Source organism: Oryza brachyantha, chromosome 12, assembly GCF_000231095.2.
Source record: "Oryza brachyantha chromosome 12, ObraRS2, whole genome shotgun sequence".
In the NCBI taxonomy this organism is placed as follows: domain Eukaryota; kingdom Viridiplantae; phylum Streptophyta; class Magnoliopsida; order Poales; family Poaceae; genus Oryza; species Oryza brachyantha.
In genome coordinates, this window is record NC_023174.2 from 15,870,210 (window position 1) to 15,892,842 (window position 22,633).

The following is a 22,633-nucleotide window of genomic DNA, read 5'->3' on the forward strand; positions in this document are numbered from 1 at the left end:
GACCAAAAATTGATTAGAGTAACATATCCCTAATTTAATAACACAAGCATCAAAACTACTGCTAAAGCCACGTTCGTTTATACTGCCGATTCCCTCTTTTTTCCGAACGTTTTTAGAACCCGCTAAACAGTGTTTTTTTAATAAAAAATCTATAAACGTTACTTTAAAAATCATGTCAATCCGTTTTGTAATTTTTATAATTTTATAATTAATAAGTAATATGTTAATCTTTTACATTGTTCTTCGCGCGAGTTATCTATCCATCCCAAGAACGTCGCCTATATATAATTAGTAACGTCGAAACTAATTAAACGGTAGAATTAACTCCAAATTAAACAGTAGAATTAACTCCAAATGCAATGCAAGTAGAATTAACTGCCACGTCATCACCAACCTCACCTCTCGCTTTCCGAATCCCAAACCCGGAAACCGCCACCCCACCCACCTCCATTCCGAATCCCGACCCGCCCCCAGAACCCGGAATCGCAATCCTGTTCCCACCGACCCACTCCTCGCCGGCGAGCGCGCGCCGCCGCCGCCGCCATGAAGCGGGCGCGCAGCTCCGAGGTATTCCTAGGAGGCCGGGGTCGCGCGCGCCGCCGCGTGGCGCCCCTGCTCGCTGCCGCGGCCTTCGTTTACCTCCTGTTCGTGTCAGTAAAGCTCACCGGCCTCGGCATCGCCGACCCGGCGGCTATCAGTCGCCCGGCGAGCGGCGGCGGCGGCGTGGGGGAGGTGATGCAGCGGCGGCTCGAGGTCGAGGAGCCGGCACCCCACGCGCGCTCTGCTAGGGCTGGTGTCGCCGTCGCGGGGTACGGCCGCATCACTGGGGAGATCCTCCGGCGGCGGGAGGCTGGAGGGTGGCGGAGGCGGTGGGGGCGCTCCGGGAACGTCTCGGAGCTCGAGAGGATGGCCGAGGAGGCGTGGGAGCTGGGTGGGAAGGCATGGGAGGAGGCGTGCGCGTTCGCCGGCGACGTGGACTCCATCGTCTCCCGCGACGGCGGGGGCGAGACCAAGTGCCCCGGCTCGATCGCCATCGGCGGCGCCGACGGCGAGACCGTGGCGTTCCTCCCGTGCGGGCTGGCCGTCGGGTCGGCGGTGACGGTGGTGGGGACGGCGTGGGCGGCCCGGCCGGAGTACGTGGAGGCGCTGGAGCGGCGCGGGGAGGGGAACGGGACGGTGATGGTGGCGCAGTTCGCCGTCGAGCTGCGGGGGCTCCGCGCCGTCGAGGGCGAGGAGCCGCCCAGGATCCTGCACCTCAACCCGCGGCTGCGCGGCGACTGGAGCCAGCGGCCCGTGCTGGAGATGAACACCTGCTTCCGCATGCAGTGGGGCAAGGCGCACCGCTGCGACGGCAACCCCTCCAAGGACGACGACCAGGGTACATCCTTCTACCACTCTTGACAGTTGATTTTCAGATTGCTTTGCAATTAGCTGCGCTGAAGTTTGCTCAGTTTTTGCTGAATTTATGCTTCATGCATGGATCACAAGTTACAGGTAAGCAATATTGCTGATTTTTGATCTAATAATAAAAGACTGCGAGTTCTGCGAAGTTGGAAGTAACTTGGTGAATTGCTAACATTTGGTTACATTTCATATAATATTTAACGAGTTTATCCTCTATCTGGTGACTCTGGGATAGTTATGGTAATTTGGTGAATGCACATTGTAAGGTGAAAACTTGAAACTTTACCTGCAATGTTGGCAAACGTTGCTGCATTTATGCATGTAATTGCCTAGCAATCTAAATATGTGGTTTCGATACTGTAATGTGCTGCCTGTATCACATTTTGCAAACCTGTCCCAAAATTATGTTGTCTTGGATCCTTGCTTGCACTTATGTTTGCAGCTACTTAACTTTGTAGTGGATGGATTGGTTAAATGTGAGAAATGGGATCGGAGAGACACTGTTGATTCAAAAGAAACAAAGACAAGTTCATGGTTGAACAGGTTCATTGGACGAGCAAAGAAACCAGAAATGAGATGGCCATACCCATTTGCAGAGGGGAAGATGTTTGTTCTTACCATCCAAGCTGGTGTCGAAGGATACCATGTTAGTGTGGGAGGTCGTCATGTTGCCTCATTTCCTCATAGGATGGTAAATTTTCTATTCTTTGGCCAATATTCTGTTACCTTTTACAGAACTCTAGCTTCTTCAAGTGAAAATACTGAGTACTGTTTTGGTTACAAATGTTTATCAGGGGTTTTCTCTTGAAGATGCCACAGGTTTAGCTGTAACAGGTGGTGTAGACGTTCACTCCATATATGCAACCTCTCTTCCAAAGGTCCATCCTAGTTTCTCTCTCCAGCAGGTATTGGAAATGTCTGAAAGGTGGAAGGCTCGCCCTGTACCAGAGGAACCAATTAAGGTTTTTATTGGCATACTCTCTGCTACGAACCATTTTGGGGAGCGCATGGCTATAAGAAAAAGCTGGATGCAGTTTCCTGCCATCCAACTGGGAAATGTGGTTGCTCGGTTCTTTGTTGCACTGGTAAGATAACTTTCATGATCTGGCATTGGTTTTCTTGTCACATTTGTAACATATGTCATGCAATGCTACATTGTGATCTCCATATGTTCACTATGATAATAGGACTTAGGAGTAGTTGGGAGCAATGGTTTGTTCTACACTCATTCCTCACTCTAGAAGGTCTTTTGTGGCTAGATATATGCAGACAGATGTGTTCTTTACAAGGTCTTTTCTATGTAATTGCATGTACTTCACATGTGTATATGTAGCTAGGTGGTTGGTTAATCTCATGTAGCAATATATTCAATTTTAAATTTGAAGATGAATGCTATTTTTGGATTTTTTAACTTATCTTATAGTACATTTATTAGGTATTTGGTGCAAATGCACTGACATGATGCTGTCATACATTATTACCGCATAGCTCATTCAAAGTAATTTCCCAAAATAATAATAACAAACCAAGTCTGTGACCTGTATGCTTCTGTAGAGTCATAGAAAAGAGATAAATGCAGCACTAAAGAAGGAAGCAGAATATTTTGGAGATGTTGTCATTGTGCCATTTATTGACCGGTATGAGCTGGTGGTTCTGAAAACAGTTGCAATATGTGAATTTGGGGTAAGTCATACACACCTCAAAATAGGTCCCAACAATGTTTCTTGACAGAACACATCTTTTTTCCTTACTGCTGCAATATGTTTGTAGGTGCAAAATGTAAGTGCAGAGTATATCATGAAGTGCGACGATGACACCTTTGTAAGGCTGGATGTTGTGTTGCAACAGATCTCTGTCTACAACAGAACCATGCCTCTTTATATGGGCAACCTAAATCTGTTACACAGGCCCCTTCGGCATGGTAAATGGGCTGTGACGTACGAGGTATGCCCACTTTGTACAACGTAAACTTTGTGAATTCACATGCATTTTGTTACTTTGAACGTGATGTATTGGCGGGTACCAACAGGAATGGCCAGAATTTGTGTATCCTCCATATGCTAATGGACCAGGCTATGTTATTTCAATCGACATTGCACAAGATATCGTATCGCGCCATGCAAATCACTCCCTAAGGGTGAGGCTTATTCTGAAACTGCATTGCATCCATTTTCCCTGCATATTCCTTAACGCTATCTGATGGTCACCTGGGTGGCAGTGCAGTTGTTCAAGATGGAAGATGTGAGCATGGGCATGTGGGTCGAAGACTTCAATGCCACCACCCCTGTTCAGTACATTCACAGCTGGAGGTTCTGCCAGTTCGGCTGCGTGCATAGCTACTTCACGGCGCATTACCAGTCGCCTTGGCAAATGCTGTGCCTCTGGAACAAACTATCATCAGGCCGAGCACACTGCTGTAACTACAGATGACGCTTGCTTCACTCTTATAGTTCAGTGGAACAACCAACAACAGCCCAGGCGACATTGATCCCCCATGAAGGCAAAATTTTGAGCCGCGGGTACATAGACCAGTGTCCCCATTTGCTTGGCTTGAATTCGTCTTGCTCGACTGACAGCAGATACCATTTCAATATCGGTGTGATTTACTGCTCCACCTCCCAGAGCTCATGTGCTATATCTAGGAGTACCATACAAACTGTGTTTGGTTGATTGAAGTGAATGCTAATGTGGGCGAGGAAATGAAAGCCAGAGGCAGCGACAGTAATCACACTACATTGGCTGCTGCTGGTACAGGGGCAAGCCTTTTCTTGTCCGAGATGTATGCTCCAACGGAGGTAGACATCTGTTGACTGAGACTTATCTCATTTTCTTTGTTCGTTGTATGGCAGTATATGCTGGTTATCTGTGACTGTATGCGCCAACACTATATCAGTGCAAAGTTTTTAAAGAAACAGAAATGACAGTGATGTACCGAAACCACTGTGTCAGCAGAAAGAAAAAAGATTGAATTCGACGCATATGGTTACCCTTGTACCTACTAGGAGTACTGTATCAATGTTGGGTTTCATGTGTGTGGTACTGACGTGTCAGCCGGGCAGTTTCATGAAATGATCCTTTCTTGCCCAAGTTTATTACATAATTCTATGTAATCTCTATAATTGACTAGATTACATACAGATCGCAGGCCATTTTGGTTTTGAAGGAAAAAAATATGTCCTATCAAATTATTATCACTTTAAATACTACTTCATCCACCTCTAAATATTTAATAACGTGGACTTTGAACATACGTTCGACCTTTTGTTTATTAATGTTTGTTTGCTTAAAAATAAGCTAACAGCAAAAATTTACAACAACATGGATAATTCCAGAACTTGCTGAGCTTTTGGGTTTTGGCATTATCAATAATTTTGGTATGGTAGCAAACTGCAAACCAAACCTTGCAATTGAATTTGGTTCTGGCTAGAAAAAAAAAAGTTACTTCCTCCGTCACGAAATAAGTGGCTACTTTGATCGATTCCAGACAAATTAATACTTATGTGAATAAAATATATGTCCATATCTATTTATCCTTTTTGTAATTGAAAAATGTGTAATAATTGTACATGCCTCTATTTAGTTTTCTTTGTTTCCTCGTTAATCCAAAGTACCGCATTTACTTATTTCGAGACAAATTTTTTACCCACTGGTCACTTATTTGAGACGATGGGAGTAGGTGGGTACTGTTTGGTTTTAATTTTATTTTTTCCCATGAAAAGGCTTAAGCTTAACATCTTCCCCATGTTTGCGTTCGTTGGTGATGAAAGATTTTATTTGATTTTTTATAGCTATTTAATGATATAAATCAGATTTTATCTGATTAGTATAAAATTTAAAATTTACTAGAAAAGTATGAGGATGAACTTATATAATTTTTTTTATAAAACATAAACAATTCAGAAAATATGAAAAAGATGAGAAATATTCGGGAGATAGAACACAAACCCAATTACTATATATGTTCCTCTTCGTGTGTGAGATGGCAATACAGTACGGTCGGTTCGGTCGCTGGGTCATATCAAAACAACATCAAAACGAACTCTGTTGACTTAGACTTACGTCGCGTCCCCCACGAGCGAATCGCGTCGTCACCGCCGCCGCCGCTGTGGGCGCGCCGCACCTGCTCCGTTTCTCTTTGGTGCGAAGTGGAGCGGAGTTGAGTGAAGTGAGAGGTGGAGTTACGCCACACCCTGGGACCGGCTCCCTTCTTCTCCGGTGAGAAAGCCCTAGCTCTGCTTAGGTCGAGTTCCATTTTGACCTACTTCGTGTTGTGGCTGTGGCTGCGAGCAATCGAACATAATTTGGTGGTCTTTCTCGGATTCTGCTCCGTCCAAATTAGTGTAATTGCGTTCACGGCCAAGCGCTCGCTACGATTTAACGAGGGTTGGAAAAACTATGGATTAGGGCTTTTGAGTTGAATAGTACCGCACTCGAATCTTGTCTTGGCGGATTCATTTGGGGACTGTTTGGCCTGCTCGTATTTATCATTCATTCCGGGAGATGTTGTTTGGTTGACCCATGCAGCCCAGTAGCAGGGGTCACCTCCCCCCGCTGAATCGGTCCTCATTTCTCTCCCCCTCACTGCGAAGCTAGGGTTTGGGGGGCCTCACTGCGCTCGGGTCGTCCTCCGCCGCGCCGTCCTCCTCCGCTGCACGCCATCCTCCGCCGCGCCCTCCTCCGGCCGTCGCCCTCCTCTGGCCTGCCGTCCTCCGCCGCGCCCTTGACTGCGCGTCGCCCTCCTCCGGCCGGCCGTCCTCTGCTGCGCCCTCATCCTCCGCTCGGCATCCTCCGCCACCCCCTCGTCCGGCCGTCGCCCTCCTCCGCCCGTCGATCTCCGTCTATCCCGCCAGGTCGCTGTTCAGCTCCTGCCACACAGCCAGCCTTCTTCCTCTCTTCCGGTTAGTGCAAAGGTGAACAAGTTTCTTCCCCTTCCTCTTTTCCCCTCAATTTTTTCTCCTCTTGATTTACACTTGCAGCAGGAGAGGAGTGTGTACTTTTAGTTAGGTGCCTCCGGCACAATTTGCATGATATCACTTTAGTGCCAGCAGAAACATGTTTGCCAACATTTTGCTGTACATTTTTTTCCAACAACAATGGCGTGCTAGAAAATGTTTTATGAGATTCTCAGCTCCAGAAGGGAAAAAATAATAAAAATGTTGCTTTTTTTGAGAGAGAAGATAAACATGTTCCTTTGTTCTGGTTTGCATTCTATCTTTCAATTCTGGTACTAGATTCTTGGAGTTTTGAGCTGATTCCAAAGCCTTATAAGTAAAGCTTTTAGGTTTCATATGGTTTTTAGTTTGATCTGTTAGAAACGGAGCACATCAGGGTCCTGCTTGCTAACCTACAGTTGTTTGAGGCAGTAGGCACATTATAATCTTGTAGACTTTGGAGTCAATTTCATAGCTCGTGACTTAAACTTTAGGTCGGTTACAATTTGTTGCTTGGATCTGCTAGAAGCTAGATCCCACAAAGGTTCTGTCTGCTAACCAAGAGATGTTTTGGACATTTTCTTTGCATCCTTATTTCTCTCCAATTTTAACCATCTCCCTAATCTAGGAAGTAGCAAAACCCCTTCAATTTGGCGTGCTTCATAAAAATGTGGAAACAAGAGAACCAGTTTTCAGTATAGAAATGTACACACATATTCGGTTTTCCAGTATTATAAAAATGTGAAAGAGAACCAGTTTTGCAACTCAGAGTGCTGCTTAAGTTTCCTCAATTTTATACTCATGCAGTTCATGGCATTATGAATATATATATATGGGGTAGTAGATGATCTAATTGGAGCTGTGATAGATTTGCTTTCAATAGATGGTCTGCTTTGGGGATGTGCAATCAATTGTTTTTGGTAGATATTCTGTTTTCGTGAACAGGGATCATTTAAGTCAAAGTGTAAGTTCATAGTGTGACCTATTGACCTTGCTTTTGTGCACTAGTTTTAATTTGTTCAATTGAATTTCAGGTGAATATGCACTGTTCTTACGCTAAGCTTCAACCTGATGGATTCTGATGACAAGAAGTTTGGAAAAGGTATGGTTTTTGTTGTTAAGGGGAAAAGAAAAGAAACTGAGCACAGATTTGTATCCACTAGAAAACTTTGCCTATTGAATTTCATCATGGGTGCTTTGTGCCGTTGTCACCCTAAAAGTTTTCTAGTAAAAAACTTCCCTGTGCCTATGAGGCATGTAGCTGATGGCATCATAGTCATTTGTGTTTGTTATCTGATACAAACATCATTTTGTTGATATGCTGAGCTGAGCGAGCTCCATGTACCGAAAAAACTGTCAACATCTTCAAATAATTGTGGTCTACATATGTTTATTATACAGTGCATACCTTTTTTTTGCGGGGTTGTCATACGGTGAATAATTTCTGTTGTGATTTACGTCGATTCTGAACTTTGAGCCTACAAGTGCTATGAGTGACCAGTAATCTTTTTTGTAACACAATTCTTGGTGTGTCCTTTTCCAAGTCTTGGTTGCTTGAAATCCTTGGTGGTACATGATATGGTTGTGATATTTCAGGCCCTAGGGAGCTCACTGGTGCTGTTGATTTAATAAGCCACTATAAATTACTTGCCCACCATGATTTCTTTTGCAAGAGGCCTTTGCCATTGGCAATATCAGATACACATTATCTTCACAATGTTGTGGGAGACACTGAAATTCGTAAAGGAGAAGGAATGGAGCTAGATCAACTTGTTCAGAATGCATACTTGAGGGACAAGCCTGCGTATATCCAGCCATTTGACATGGAAACACTGGGTCAAGCATTTCAGCTTCGAGAAACAGCTCCAGTAGATCTGCCCTCTGTAAGATCCATTTATCCCCCTACTTCTGCTATGACAGCGTTCATTTACTCATTATTCTCTTTACAACATTGAATCATTCATTAGGCTGAAAAGGGTATACCAACTATATCTGGTAAACCGAAAAGTGAGTCCAAAGACAAAGAGAAGAAGCATAAAAAGCACAGAGACAAAGACAGGGACAAAGACAAGGAGCATAAGAAGCATAAACATCGGCATAAAGATCGGAGTAAAGACAAAGATAAAGACAAGGATAAGGACAAGAAAAAGGATAAAAGCGGTCATCATGATTCTGGTGGTGATCATTCAAAGAAACATCATGAGAAGGTTTGTGCATTTTATATAGGAAATTTTGTATGTACAAAACTTATATAATTCCATCTCTTCAATCACTACAAACCAACTTTCCATATCTTGGGCTTCGGCCATTTTTTCAGAAAAGGAAACATGAGGGAATGGAGGATTCAGCCGATGTGCATAAGCACAAGAAAAGTAAGGTAGCATACATCTATTATAATCCTTGCTGGTATAGCAAATTTCCTCAGAGTAATTTGTTTTTGTTTGTTAACATGACTTATGTATGTCAGCACAAGAGTTCCAAAACCGATGATACAGGGAATGGACTTAGTTAGCTACACTTTCCTTTGTAGTTCGATTGCCAACTCATGTCATGTATTGTTGAAAGGAGGATCAGAAGGGTTTCTATCATCAAAACCCACCGCAGTAGTGGTTAGTGCTCCTTGAACTCCTTTTGTTTGCTGTTGCATTCAAATTTCTTTTCTACACTTTCCCATAGATATAGTGATTGATTATGGATGCATGAACATCGATCTTCCTAGTCTATTACAAAAACTGAATTAGCACCAGCAAATTTAGTACTAATGTGCCAGGACAGGATATAATATTAGTCTGACTTTTGGGTCCCTGTGTCTATTGTTGGAAACATGAGGATGGAAAATCTCTGATAGAACTACATTAATCTTTTAATCAATCTAAGATGTTTTAGCTATCTATTTTTTTGGTTCTTAATTGATTAGTAGGTAAATGATCAAAGTTACTAGTCAGAGAATAAGACATTCTGCTGTTTGCATGGCACCCTAAACAATAGTCTCATTTGGGGGGACTATTTATCCACATCATAGTAATCTGTGATGGTAGATATAGTTGCCCTGAAATTTTCTACATGTGCAGTCAATTTTGGACCTTGATAAATTTCTGTGTTTGTTTCCTCACGGTAAAGTGGCAATCATACTGTAACTGTAGAGTTGTGGGCCATCTTCGATTTACCTGATTCTACTCTGAAAAGAGAAAAAAAAAATCAATGCTGCTTTCTGTTTAGACCATAGCAGAGAAAGAATTTGATGCAGAGATGTATTAATGTATCATGAAAATACTTCCTTGCAGCACACCACACACGTACTGCTGTTTACTTGCAAAGCATCCAGCATCATTGGCAAATCTGTAGTTATCCATGCTAGAAATATTCAAAAGTCAGGAAGCTGTTGTTGTAAGGCATCATTCTTGTTATTCAGATACGACATGTTATGATGTATCAACCGCCATACGAAAATCAGTCTACTAATTGATGGCAACATTTTACAATTTTCATATTTGTACGCGTTGTATTCCATCATACCCAACTATCTAATCCTTAAGTGGATGATGCAGATACCATGAATAGATGTTTATTTGAAGCTGTTTCAGAAGAACATGTCTCGCCTGCTATTTATGTTGGTCTTGCAGCGTCGTTCCTGGGGAACATGTAATTCGTAATAGGAACTAACCCACTTCATTGTGCAATTTTTTTTGTTTCCTGGCCAAATGGTTGTAGGAACAATTGTCGATGACTTTCAACTGTGAAATTTTCTTAAGATTAGGTTTAGCAGACCATGTCAGATCAAGGATTCTGGTTAGCACTAACAGTGTTGGATAGAACTAGAAATGCATTTCTCGGCAGGGAATGGAAACATCAAGTTGTATTCCTCATGCTACTCAGACAAACTAATTCTTCTATACTAATGTCCGTTCTCAAGGAAAACTGTTTGACAATGAGAAAGGCACTGCTTTATTTTGTATAACCAAATTATTGTAGTTCGTTTTCCCTCTCTTGTCATGAAAACTTTATATCGTCAGACTCAGTGAGGTGATGGTCAAATGTTGGGTAATTGGTTGCAACCAAAATTTAAATTTTTTATCATCTTCATGTTGGCTTATCAGCTGCATGCTAGTTTATTTTTTCAAGTTTTGGCTTTTAAACCTCGAGTAAATAGATGTAAAATTCATATCCATGAACTATATTTGGTTGCTAACATTTATATTTCTACTGCTCAGTTGTAGCTCAACTTTAATAATGTTCCATAGAAAACATAACCAGTGCCTCAGTGGTAGCTCATATTTATGCTCCATGGAAAAACAACACGTGAAATCATTTAAGTGTTTCAGTGTCACTAAGTTGGCTGATACTCCGTTTTATAACGTAAGACTTTCAGCTTTGTCTAGATTTCTATGGATACTAATGAATTTAGACATCTATATAAATTATACACATTCTTTAATTAATAAATTTAAATAAAGTTAAAAAGTCTTATGAAGTACTACTGTTTAAATAGTGGACAGATTTTGTACCATCAATCAGTACATTGCTAACAATAAGTAGCGTTGTTAATTGGAATAAGATTCTGTGCCGGATATCTTGCTTTGCCCTAAATCCATCAGTTGCATTATTAATAATTGGAATAAGAACACAAATCAATCCGTGTCTAAATCGTTAAAGCCACCCGTCAAACTGGTAAACATGAAACAAACAAAAATCAAATAATTGGAAACAAAGAAAAAATAAGCACAAAAGCGATCGATTGGCGCCATTATTTAGATAGTACTAAGCAAGATAGATAGTAGTAAAAGTTTAGTAATAAATAGATAGGTATGAGCGCTTAAGACCCCCCTACTTTTGGGAATTTCCCAGCTCCTCGTCCAGCTCCGCCGGCGGCAGCCGCATGTAGCCGTCACCCTCCACCATCTTCTTCCACCTGGGCTTCTTCTCCTTCTGGCCGGCGTCGGCCGCGCCGTCCCCCGGCGCCGGCGCCTGGGTAGTGGGCTGGTGGACGTTGAACTTGTAGGTGGCGGTGTCACGCAGGGTCATCAGGTGCAGGTACAGGTCCAGGCTGTGTCCCGTCAGCTTGCGCGGCGACTTGTCCTCGTCGAGCACGACGACGTGGTCGCCGACGTCGACGTACCGGGGGCCCATCCACAGCCGCGGCACCACGTCCTGCTTGACGACGACGCGGACCACGTCGACGCCGCGCGCCCTGAGCGCGCCGCGGAACGCCTGGTCGCCGACGCGTGGCGCGCCGAAGGTCACCGCGCGCACTGGGACGTCCGCGTGCCCCGCGGCGGCCAGCGCCGCCGCGGCGTCGTGCGCGGACATCAGGGCCAGCGCGCCGCCGAGGCTGTGGCCCGCCACGGTCACGCGGACGCTCTGCCTCTCGCCGCCGGAGTCCCCTCGCCGGAAATGGCCGACCAGCCGCGCCACCTCCGTGACCACCTGCTCCTTCGCGCTGACCTTGCCGCGCTCCGTCATGCTATCCATGCACGTGTACACCTTGTAGAACCCCTCCGCCACCTTGCCGGCAACGCCGCCCTTGGCGCCGTCGACGAACGGCACGAGGTCGGCGTGGATGTCCATCATCCAGTCGGCGAGCGTCGCCGAGCCGCGCCACGCGACGACGATGTCCAGGCAGTCACCACGCCTGGCGACGGCGACGTAGCCGAACCAGTACGGCTTGTCCAAGCCCCTGAGGACAGGCAAAGCTTCGAGCAACTTCGGAACCGGCTCGATGGTGGCAAACAGGTGGGCGGTGGCGACGTAGCGGCAGTCGTCGATGCCGGCGAGCAAGCTCGACAGGGTGCTCTCGTAGGCCTCGTCCTCGGCGGCGAAGGTCATGTATGCCATGTCCACCATGTCCCCGTACGTGACGAGGTCTTCACGCTGGATCGGTGATGCTCCCCAACCGTTACCTTCCTGGGTCACTGTACCCATAGCCTGCCTTGCCTGTGGCATCCTGCCTGGCAAAAGCTTCTGCCAGTACGGATGACACACAAGTATATTGTTTGGTTGTTTGTATGAGTTACCTATATTTCTTGTTAAGGTAAGTTGCGAGACAGAGCTAAAGGCAAGTGTGGTGCGGGCAATCGAACAAGCTCTAAGTTTGCCCCTCATGCCTTGGAGGAGGCTGCCATGGCTGCTGCCGGCCATGCTGAGGCTTATTAGCGTGTCCATGACACTGGGCATTTTTTTTAATGCGAGTGTAGGCACACTGCATCAATACCCTGTGCATGCATGATATATATAGGCAGGGCCCTTGAAGGTAGCAGATGGAGTACTATTCAGTACTAACATGTGAAGGTATATATATCATAATATTACAGTACATCCAATGAGATGTTGCAGCTTATGGTGAGAGAGGTTAGATATTCTGCTGGATCTAATAGATGCATTATGGATAGTGGACATCAATATTCTTATGCACTATGGGTTATACAAACTATAGTACAATTTTTATTTACAACCTGGGTGGCCACTTCCACGTGTACTTTGATTAATTAAAATTAGCATATACATAACACATGTAGTGGAGTATCGTTCTATCAATTAATGTTTCTAACCAACCTCATCTAGACTTAATTGATCAATCATCCATCGCACGCATTAGTTTAATTTGTTGGAGTAATACTAATTTACCGCTATTTATTTAACATTATTTTTTTAAGGTTTACTGCTTTTCTTGGCTTATGATCTAGATATTAAGTTACTCAGTATGTTCTAAAATATAAGTATTTTTAGGATTAAACTTGTTCCATAATATAGATATAGAAAAAGTACGAATTACCCCCTTGAATTATCGTGGTTGGCCGAACCCCCTAAACCTGAAAACCAGACATCGTTTACCCTGAACTTTTAATACTGGGCAAATTACCCCTCTCGATACAATAAAAAAGTGATTTTGTTGGGACTCACATGTCATAATCCTCCCCCCTCTCTCCCTCTCTCTCGGGCGAACGGGGCGAGGACGGTCATGGGCGAGGGCGTAGACGAAGATGCAGCTCACGGACGCAGACGACGGCGCAGACGGAGGCGAGCGTGCAGCGGCGAAGGCCGAGGGCGAGGGTCGCGCGCCGAAGGAGGTTGACCAGCGAGGCGGCGAGGTGGGGGCAGAGGAGGCAGTGGGAGATTGGGGCGGCGTCGGCAGCCGCTCCTCATCCCCGCGCGCGGCGCCCGGTTGTCCGCACCCCGCTCCCACGCGTCGCATTGCACTGCTGCTGCCACCTCCCACTGCCAGCGCCGCCGCGAGTCTCCGCCGCAGCCCCACCGCGCGCGCTGCCCGTCCGCGGCCGCCCCGCCGCGCGCCGCCCCCGCCCCCGCCGGCTGTCGCCGCCTCCGTGCGGCGCAAACGCCCCACGGCCACCGCGAGCTGCCGCCGCGCCCCCCGCCCGCGGCTGCCGCGTCGCAGGACGTCCCCGCTAGCCGCTATTGCCTCCACATGCTGCTGCTGCCTTCTCGCCGCGAGCTGTTACCGTGCCGCAGACGCCCCACGGCCGCCGTGAGCCGCCGCGAGACTCCCTCGCGCGTCGCACACGCCCCACGGCCGTCCGACACCGCCCCCGCGCCCGTCGGCCCGCCATCCCCGTGCGGCGCCGTCCGTCCGCACGCCCTCGCCCTCCCGCCCGCCGCCCGCACGACCTCCGTCCTCGCTCGCCTGCTCGCCGTGCTTGCTGACCGCCAACGCCCTTGCCCTTCCAAGAGAGAGGAGAGGGAGAGAGAGAGGGGGAGAGAGGGGGAGGATTATGACATGTGGACCCTACCATTAAAAAAAGAAAATGCTGACTACCGACTGTCACGTGTACGCCACGTATGACAAAACTATTTTGGATTATGTTGAGGGGGTAATTTGCCCACTATTCAAAGTTCAGGGTAAACAATGTTTTGTTTTCGGGGCTAGGGGAGTAATTCGGTTGACCGCAATACTTCAGGGGGTAATTCGTACTTTTTTCTATAGATATTATGGACACTATTCACCATACTAACCGTCTCATCAACCACTTTATTAATTTTTTCAAATCTTGCCCCAACATACCTTGCCATTTCCATTAATCTCATATTTATTGAGTGAAATGGAAGTCTTTTCCTCTTTATTTTAATATCTGCGAAATAACACACGAATGCTTATATTTTAGAACAAAAGGAGTTGGTGAAATAGATGCATGCTAATATGGAAAAGTTGATAAGTTATCTTTAAAAATTTAATTTTAAGAAAATCTGATAAAGAAAGCGTGATCATGATAATTTGATCGGTGGCCATATAATACTAATAGCAATAATAACAACAACAACAACATAATAATAATAATAATAATAGCAACAGCAGCAACAGCAACAGCAACAACGACAAAAAAAAGAACGGGCAATTAGGGCTGAAAACGTTACGGAAATTTACCGACCGACCGATACTGTTTTTAAAAATAATAATATAAAAATAATATCTTACCGACCATTACCTTTTTAAAATTTAACATTTTCAGTTTCTGTCTGAACTTTATTGAATTTTACACTAAGTAGTGTAATTCATAAATATGGAAATTTTCTGACCGTACCGATTTCGTTTCCAAAAATATTATCAAAATATGATACCGTTTTCGACCGGTTACAACCGTTTTCATCCCTACGGGCAATTATACCTCGTCTCCTTTGTAAAGTCGTGTTGATTTTGGATATTCATGGATGCTTGACTACCCTAACTAAGTAACATGCATCCTCATTAATCTTCTCGTTTAAGTATGCTCACATACTTCTCTATGGAAGAAATGACAACCATGCATGTACGATATAAAGATGCCGTCCGAAGGTGAGACCTCATCAACCAGGAATCTTCCTCGTTAAAATATAGTTTGGGTCACCTTTTATTTTAATTGCATACCAGAAATTATAAATTAAGCTATTTTAACTTTCATAGAATTCGAACCTTGCACTGATAAAAACTTTCACAAAACATTGTGATACAAATAGCTTAATTTATAGTTTCATGATAGTTTTTATATTTTGCAAAAGTACATCTAGTAGTATTAAATTTACTTAAGTCCCCGTACAAGAAAAGTTTATACAGGTTCCACCTATGTACCCTACTGCACCGGATGTATATCGAGAAGGATATATATGTAATACGTAGTACAAAATATAAGATTTGTTTAGAACAAGATCTAATCTAATTGGTTGACTCCTGGTTGTGGTGGGTTCTTAAACATGATTCCCTCTAATCATGTCTCTTGATGTGGCAATCCTTACGCTTAGAGAACTTGGCCCTCTGCACTAGGGTTTCGTATTTACCTTGCGCTCATAGAGATAGACTTGGCATGCGTTTTCATCGTGGTTTTGATTACATGCTTGGGAACTATTGTGCAAATTGTATGGACATGTGTAGGCCATAATAGAGTAAAACAAAATTCTGCTACGTAAACAAGAAACTATGTAAGTAAAAGATCATGAATCGTTACCACACAACGCACTGTGCAGCGGAAGAAAGTACTAAAATGCCAAAGTAGTCACATCGATGTAGAGAAATGACTCGATCACTCTAGCCAATACTTCTCCTCCACACGCATATACCTCATGGTGCGACTCTGCTAATTAGAACTGCAATTTAGCGGTGCCTCTATTGGTATCCACACGTCCACGAGAGGAACGCCGTACACGGATATGCTAGAATTCGAGTGCAACTAGGGTTTGGCTCAAGAGGAGGACGGCTACAGTTTTCTCACGCAACGAACTAGCCTCCTCACTCTTGTATATATAAGACCCACAAAATTGGGTCTCCAAAGCCCATATGAGTTCTACTTAAATCCCTATCCAAACTAAGTCTGTACTGGATCAACATCCAATTCCCGTATTCCAATCCATTAAGTGTGCGACCTATAGGTTCATGAATACTCAGTTGCATCCCAAAAACTCATTTTCGGTCCACGTGCCAACAACGGCTCCTAGCAGAACATATTGATCCGCCGAGCAAACATAAAGATCACATCGACTGAATCTATAGTATGTCTTTATATTAATCCCTTTGCCTCACGATATCTATTAAACTCAAGGCTATATATATGCCATTCTTTCAATAGCTCAATGATGCACTCAATCTTGTAATAGCTAACTTAACATGAGAGATTGACTTCTCAATCACCTTTAGCATGCCCATGCACTTCCATAATCTATAACACCGAGAGGCCCAAAAATATCTCTCCAATGAAGAGGCAAATTCCATCTTGATTATTTACATCCCACTACATAATTCATGATATGCCGGAAGATATCTATAATAACTACCCAGTTACGATGTAGCGTTTAGTAGTCTCTAATCAGTCTACTACACATGTTGGGAACCATAATAATCTCAAGTTTAAATATTATACATCAAGACTCAATGAGAACACTGATGACACATCACATATAACTCTCGCTAGTCACCTTAATTAGCTCTAGTGGACATGTTGCAACATGTGACCAGTAGAACTAATTGCATTAAACCTAGTGCATTTACAGATAATAGATCTAGAGCCTCTAATAATTAACCATTCTGTTGCAGCATTAATCTTAACTTATCAGCACATTGTCTCGGCCTACAGCAGTAGAACCGCCACCAAAAGACCACTGTAGATGTGCCTTTTTTTCCTCACTCTGTTAGTTACTTTGGGTCGATACGAGATCAAATATATTATAAGTTACTTTGGTCGGTACCAGATCAAATATATTATTAGTTACTTTGGGTCGGTACCAGATCAAATATTTTTAAGTTTATTACATCGCAATACCAAATTAGCTTTATTAAATCCACCATTGAACATATAGTATTTTTTATTTTACGTTGAAAATTTTGCAATGTTCTTGCATATACTTGCTTTAATTTATAGATTTTCGATTTAGACCAAACTTAAAATAACTTATATTATGTAAGGGAGTAAGTTGCTATGACCGAGCCGTTTGAAGGTATGTATGCTTCCTGTCATTCTGTGACTTTAAATTTTGATCATTTTAGCTTGTTATAACCCTTTCTAAATAAAATTAAGAACTTTGTGGAACTCGTAACACTTCTTTCTTTGCTTGCTAAATAAATGCTACTTCTTACATATAAATGCCACATCTTTTCCAACGTAGAAACACAACCTGTACTTGAAATTAGAGTGAATATATGGTGTTAGTCTTGAGGTATAAACAAACCACATGATTTGCTACCTACACCCTATCTTTTCGCTTCATAAGCCAAAATTTGAATTTTCAACTTTAAATTTAAAATTAGTTATGGGGTTTTTTTTTATCTAGTTTATTTTCAGCCTTAGCTTTTAGATCGCTAAAAACATAAAGTTTTACATAAATTATTTTTCATTTGCAATATGCCGTTTAATTTTTTTTACCAAAAAACAATCACCCCCTATAATGCATGCCAATTGATGGCAATTAAAATAAGACACAAGACATATTTGCTTTGTAGGTGGACGACATGTCTTTAGGTAATACCTACGTACTCCCTCCAGTTTCCATAATTCCTGTTGTTTTAGATAAGTATATGAGCAAAACTTTAAAACTTTAACTATTAATAAGTTTTAAAATATTTAGTTTAAAAACACTAGGATAACATGTACATATGAGCCCTAAAGAGTATTTTAATAAAAGTAAATATTTATTTATTTCTTTTATATTTTAATAGAAAATTATATTTAAAATACCAGTGTCGTTGTGTAAAATGACAAAAAACTATAAAAGTTGGAGGGAGTACTGTAGGATACATCTACCGAGTCATATATGTACCGTGTTGCTGAGACTGAGAGGGGTAATTAACCAGCTTTTTATTAATGTTATAAATGCATATACCTTGAGAGAATTATTAGAAGCAACATGTCCCTCTGTGCTGGATTGGAGTTAGCAGACTCCCTTTTATAGGTTCAAGAGGCCCTATCTTTTGATGAGAACCTTGATCTCCGTTTCCATAACGGTTCACCATTATTTGAGGGTATGTTAAAAAATAAATCCAAAATGAGACTCTAAGTCCACTGTATGATATCCGGGCCCATGCATCTCACAATAATCACGTTAAATTTTTATAGGGTCATCATTCTATCTTTTCACTTTTGTTTATACTTATAAGCTAAAATTTTTAATGGGTTGTCATGGATTAATTAGTCTGTCTTGTTCATCTACTTTAGATCTTGTCTCCTATGTAAGTAGTTGTGTTGATTATTGGATATAGCCTGGATGTTTGATGACCAGAACTATTAATGTTCTAATAAGGTTTTTTATAATCTTTATAAGGTCTTTTGTTGATAAAGTTACTAGAGGTATTGAGTTTTTTTTATCAAGAATTGCAATTTTTTCCCATTTGTTTATATGCACATGCATGCATACGTACTCTGTTCTATCTTGTAATGTTCTTGTTGTCTATGCGAGCATACGTACTTTTTGATGAGGACGATGATGTCCGAGTTCCGACCTTCACTAGCTAGCTCATGCAAGGACTTGTTTATTACATCGTGCAGTAGATATGTAGCCTGACCTTGATGACGATCTGAACTTAAACAAGTCTTCACGCCTGACGCATTAACATGCTGCATTTGTTGGAGCAGCAACAATAATACTACCTCCATCCCTAAATGTTTAATACCATTGACTTTTTTATATACGTTTGACTCTTCGTCTTATTCAAATTTTTTGTCAAATATGTAAAGCTATATATGTGCATAAAAGTATATTTAATAATAAATACAATGATATAAAAATAATTAATAATTATATAAATTTTTTGAATAAGACGAAGAGTCAAACATATATAAAAAAGTCAACGGCATCAAACATTTATGGACAAAGAGAGTAATATTAGTAGTAGTATATGTTGAGTTATGATCCGAATTCCTAGTAGAAAAACCAACTTTAACGGAGCGAAGCAGAGGCGAAAGTACGGACTATAGGGTTTCACGTTATATATACCTATTGTAAACCGCCGTGTGGCGTCGTAACCTCGTTCCGATATAGTGAAGACATTTTGTTGGCTGGTGCCCGTGTTTTTCTCTCTTCTGAGGTTTTTTCACGTTAAATCTCGTGTCTTCTATGATTAATCTACTGTCTTACTCGTTTATTTGTCGATCGTTTTCAAACAGTATATATATATATATATATATATATATATATATATATATATATATATATATATATATATATATCGTACTTTTCCTTATTGAATCGTTAATTATGCCATGCTTAACATTTTCTGCTAATCAATTAATTGTTGTTTGTTTCGGATCTCTGCCTTCCTCGTCTACTTAGATCTCGTCTTGTTTGTTTTCTAAGCTGTGCTGATTGGCTATTGGATGCTTGATGACACTAATCATCAATTAAACGTTATAATACAATCCTGTTGTTTATGCACATGTATGTGTACTTCTTTACATAAAAATGGCAACCATGACTTGGACTGCCTTCTTTTCGAGAAATTGAATTAACTGATTAGCCAAGGATAAACGAGAAATATAATTAGATGTGATTAATTAAATATAAATTATTAAGAACTTTAAAATAAATTTATTTAATTTTAAAAGAACTTTAAATTTTCCTACGGAACCCACCGTTTAAGAGTTTTAAAAAGCATGCTCATGAGATAGAGAAGTAGCTGAGCCTAGTATTAAAAGGGCACGCAGCATGTTGATTGTGACCTGAGTAACACCTAATCTTTAATCTTTATAGTAGCATGAATTTCAGATTGAGTATTTGAGAAGCTAAGTTTTCTATTTGGGCTAGTTTCTAAATTTAAAACAAAAATGATTGCATATATCCGGTTGGATATAAAGACCATGTAAAAAATACCCCTCTTTAAAAGAATAAAAAAAAGCTGAGTTTCTTCAATCTAAAGAACGTATAGTATCCTCTTTGTTATGGCTGCACGATAACAAAGAGCTATTTTGGGGTGCATGCTTATGGAGTAATGCATTGGTCATATCATCAAGGCAATGCAGTCAATACTCCAGTCCAAAGTCCGACCCTAACCTCCAACTTTGGGCCTCAATCTAAATAACAAGTGGGCTGTGGCCTAAAGTGACGAACCGTCCAAATACATGGGCTAATGCATGGCACATCAGATTTGGGGCGATTTTTTTGGTTCTTAATTAAAAAAAAACAAACGACATATTTACGAACGGAAATATATATTTTTCATTTTAGGGTTTTTTTATCGTAGTTTATTTTTTAGATTTGGCTTTTAGATCGCTATAAACACACACACACACACATATATATATATATATATATATATATATATATATAAGTTTTATTCATAAATTATTTTTTATTTGTAAATATACCGTTTGATTTTTTTCGACCAACAACTCAAAAGATGCCCCACGTAGGGAGTACATGTTATATATTGTTTATTGACCAGCACCATATCATCTGGAGAGTTAGACTAGACTTGACTGACCCAGTCATCGTTGTTGAATTAGTAACTGTGTTTACTTAAGCACTAGTTTGAGGTATATCAAACTAGTTCACCGCTATTATCCATATTAGAATACATATAAAATATTTAATTTATAGTATTATCTTCGTTTCCTAAACAATTTAACCATAGATTTTGTCAGAAGTCATCGAGATCAGCTGACACCGGCCCATGTACTCCTTGCTGGGGCATGTGGGTGGGGTCGGTGGCTGCTTCTATTTTATTCTAACAGTTTCAAGATATAAATATTTGTAAAATTCAAGCTCCATTATACTTAATTACTTACACAAGAATATGTAGCACTATTCACATTAATTTTGTTTCATCACACCCCACCTATTGTCCTATTTCAATTTATTCCACATTTACCTAGGACATCAAAAAGTCTTTTTTTTATCTTAATATTTACTTATATTAGCAAAATACCAATTCTTTGCTATGAAAATATATTACAAAATATTATATGATTTTTAATTAACTATACTAATATCACTTATTTGAACCAAAATAGACTATTCTATAATATCGGGAAATACCGTGGGCTAATTTACAAAAAAATTATAGAAAGTAGTGAGGTGACAGATTCACTAGAGACATTTAAAGTATAGATACTTATTTGAACCAAAATAGACTATTCTATAATATCGGGAAATACCATGGGCTAATTTACAAAAAATCTATAGAAAGTAGTGGGGTGGCAGATTCACTGCCACCACCATCACTAGAGACATTTAAAGTAGTATAGATAACATAGAAAAAGTTATATTTTAAAACAGAGAAAGTAGCCTACAATTGATAGTTTCCGGCTAGACTAAATACTAAGAGCATCCATAATGTGTGTTTTGTAGGAGCTGGAAAATCATAGGATAGATATCCCATTACCTATTATGTATCACTCATATACGTTGCACCCTACGAATACTTATATTTTTAAAGTCTAGCAACTAAACCTCGAGGAGAGGTATAGGGCACATGTCGGTCTAAAATAGAAGAAAGTAAAATATAGAAAAGATCATGAATATCTTTTAGAACGAAGTGACAGAGATGATAGGAGCTATTTTTTATTTTTTTTAAAATAAACCGAATAATAGCGCTCACAAGTTGCCTATACACTGCAACACTAGTTTAAAGTGTGCTCTTCAGGTGGCGATGCTAGGAAGCATACTTTCCCGCCATAACCGTGGGATTTTGGGCTTCCAAAATACTAGGCCCAAAGAGATAAGGCCCATTGCCTGAATGCTTGGGCAAAAAAAAAATCTTGTACTACAGGAAGAAATTTACATTGAAAACATAGACACATTGAAGGCCTGTTCGGATCACATGAATTTTACAAGATTTTCAGAGAAAACAGTTCAATTTCTCTATTTTCTCTTTCAAAATTCTTCAAACCGAAGATACCCTAACAAGGTATGTAGAATACTCTGGTTTTATTTTTCTCTGTCTGACTCTCTTGGAAATTGAATTGATATAGTACTCACTAAATTACCGATCAAGTACTAGCAAGCAGCCACACATCCATGTTTCTCGCCGTCGAATGCTGCAAAATTTTGACGGTTCACACCTAGCTCCGTGCCTGTCTCAAATTATTAACACTCAAATTAGTACTCAACCTCTTTAATTAATTGACAATGCCCTCGAGCTAGTACTGAATAACTCTAACATAAACATAATCAAAGCCATAATGTGGCCACTAATGCAACATCATCCTTCTCTGAATATTATAACCATCATTTCGTATATTGTACTGTATAATATTTTCAGTACTAGTAGTATTAATTACAGCCATGCATGCAATGCAGCTCCTTTTCCATTGTTTAGTTCTAAAAGAAACATGGCATTGTTTTGTAGGCTCATGTGGAAAAATAATCATAAATAAATAATATTGTACTCCATA

General features: G+C 41.3%; 3 protein-coding genes across 9 annotated transcripts; 2 read left to right on the forward strand and 1 right to left on the reverse strand.

The window, feature by feature from the left end:
* The first annotated feature begins 459 nt into the window (after window positions 1-459).
* Window positions 460-4,591, forward strand: LOC102700759 (hydroxyproline O-galactosyltransferase GALT2-like). Of its 2 annotated transcripts, none has more exons than XM_006664138.3 (7): window positions 460-1,378; window positions 1,863-2,095; window positions 2,199-2,489; window positions 2,959-3,087; window positions 3,175-3,348; window positions 3,434-3,541; window positions 3,628-4,591. In XM_006664138.3, the coding sequence occupies exons 1-7, from the start codon at window positions 544-546 to the stop codon at window positions 3,832-3,834; spliced, it is 1,977 nt and encodes a 658-aa protein (XP_006664201.3). In that variant the 5' UTR covers window positions 460-543; the 3' UTR covers window positions 3,835-4,591. The 2 variants fall into 2 exon arrangements, with proteins under 2 accessions (XP_006664201.3, XP_040385661.1); XM_040529727.1 differs by having other exon boundaries at window positions 3,623-3,746.
* A 1,358-nt stretch (window positions 4,592-5,949) lies between these two features.
* LOC102701043 (mediator of RNA polymerase II transcription subunit 19a) lies at window positions 5,950-10,342 on the forward strand. Of its 6 annotated transcripts, none has more exons than XM_015843342.2 (7): window positions 5,950-6,314; window positions 7,370-7,437; window positions 7,932-8,218; window positions 8,303-8,542; window positions 8,653-8,712; window positions 8,866-8,944; window positions 9,620-9,973. In XM_015843342.2, exons 2-7 carry the CDS (start codon window positions 7,407-7,409, stop codon window positions 9,691-9,693), a joined length of 771 nt encoding a protein of 256 aa, XP_015698828.1. In that variant the 5' UTR covers window positions 5,950-6,314; window positions 7,370-7,406; the 3' UTR covers window positions 9,694-9,973. The 6 variants fall into 6 exon arrangements, 4 of the variants coding, with proteins under 4 accessions (XP_015698828.1, XP_006664203.1, XP_015698829.1 ...); XM_006664140.3 differs by having other exon boundaries at window positions 5,953-6,314; window positions 8,653-8,707; window positions 9,884-9,971; XM_015843343.2 differs by having other exon boundaries at window positions 5,953-6,314; window positions 8,653-8,707; window positions 9,620-9,707.
* Window positions 10,343-11,068: 726 nt separating this feature from the next.
* Window positions 11,069-12,275, reverse strand: LOC107305387 (phospholipase A1-Igamma1, chloroplastic-like). Its single transcript, XM_040529889.1, has one exon. The coding sequence runs from the start codon at window positions 12,273-12,275 to the stop codon at window positions 11,160-11,162; it is 1,116 nt and encodes a 371-aa protein (XP_040385823.1). The 3' UTR covers window positions 11,069-11,159.
* Window positions 12,276-22,633: the final 10,358 nt, after the last annotated feature.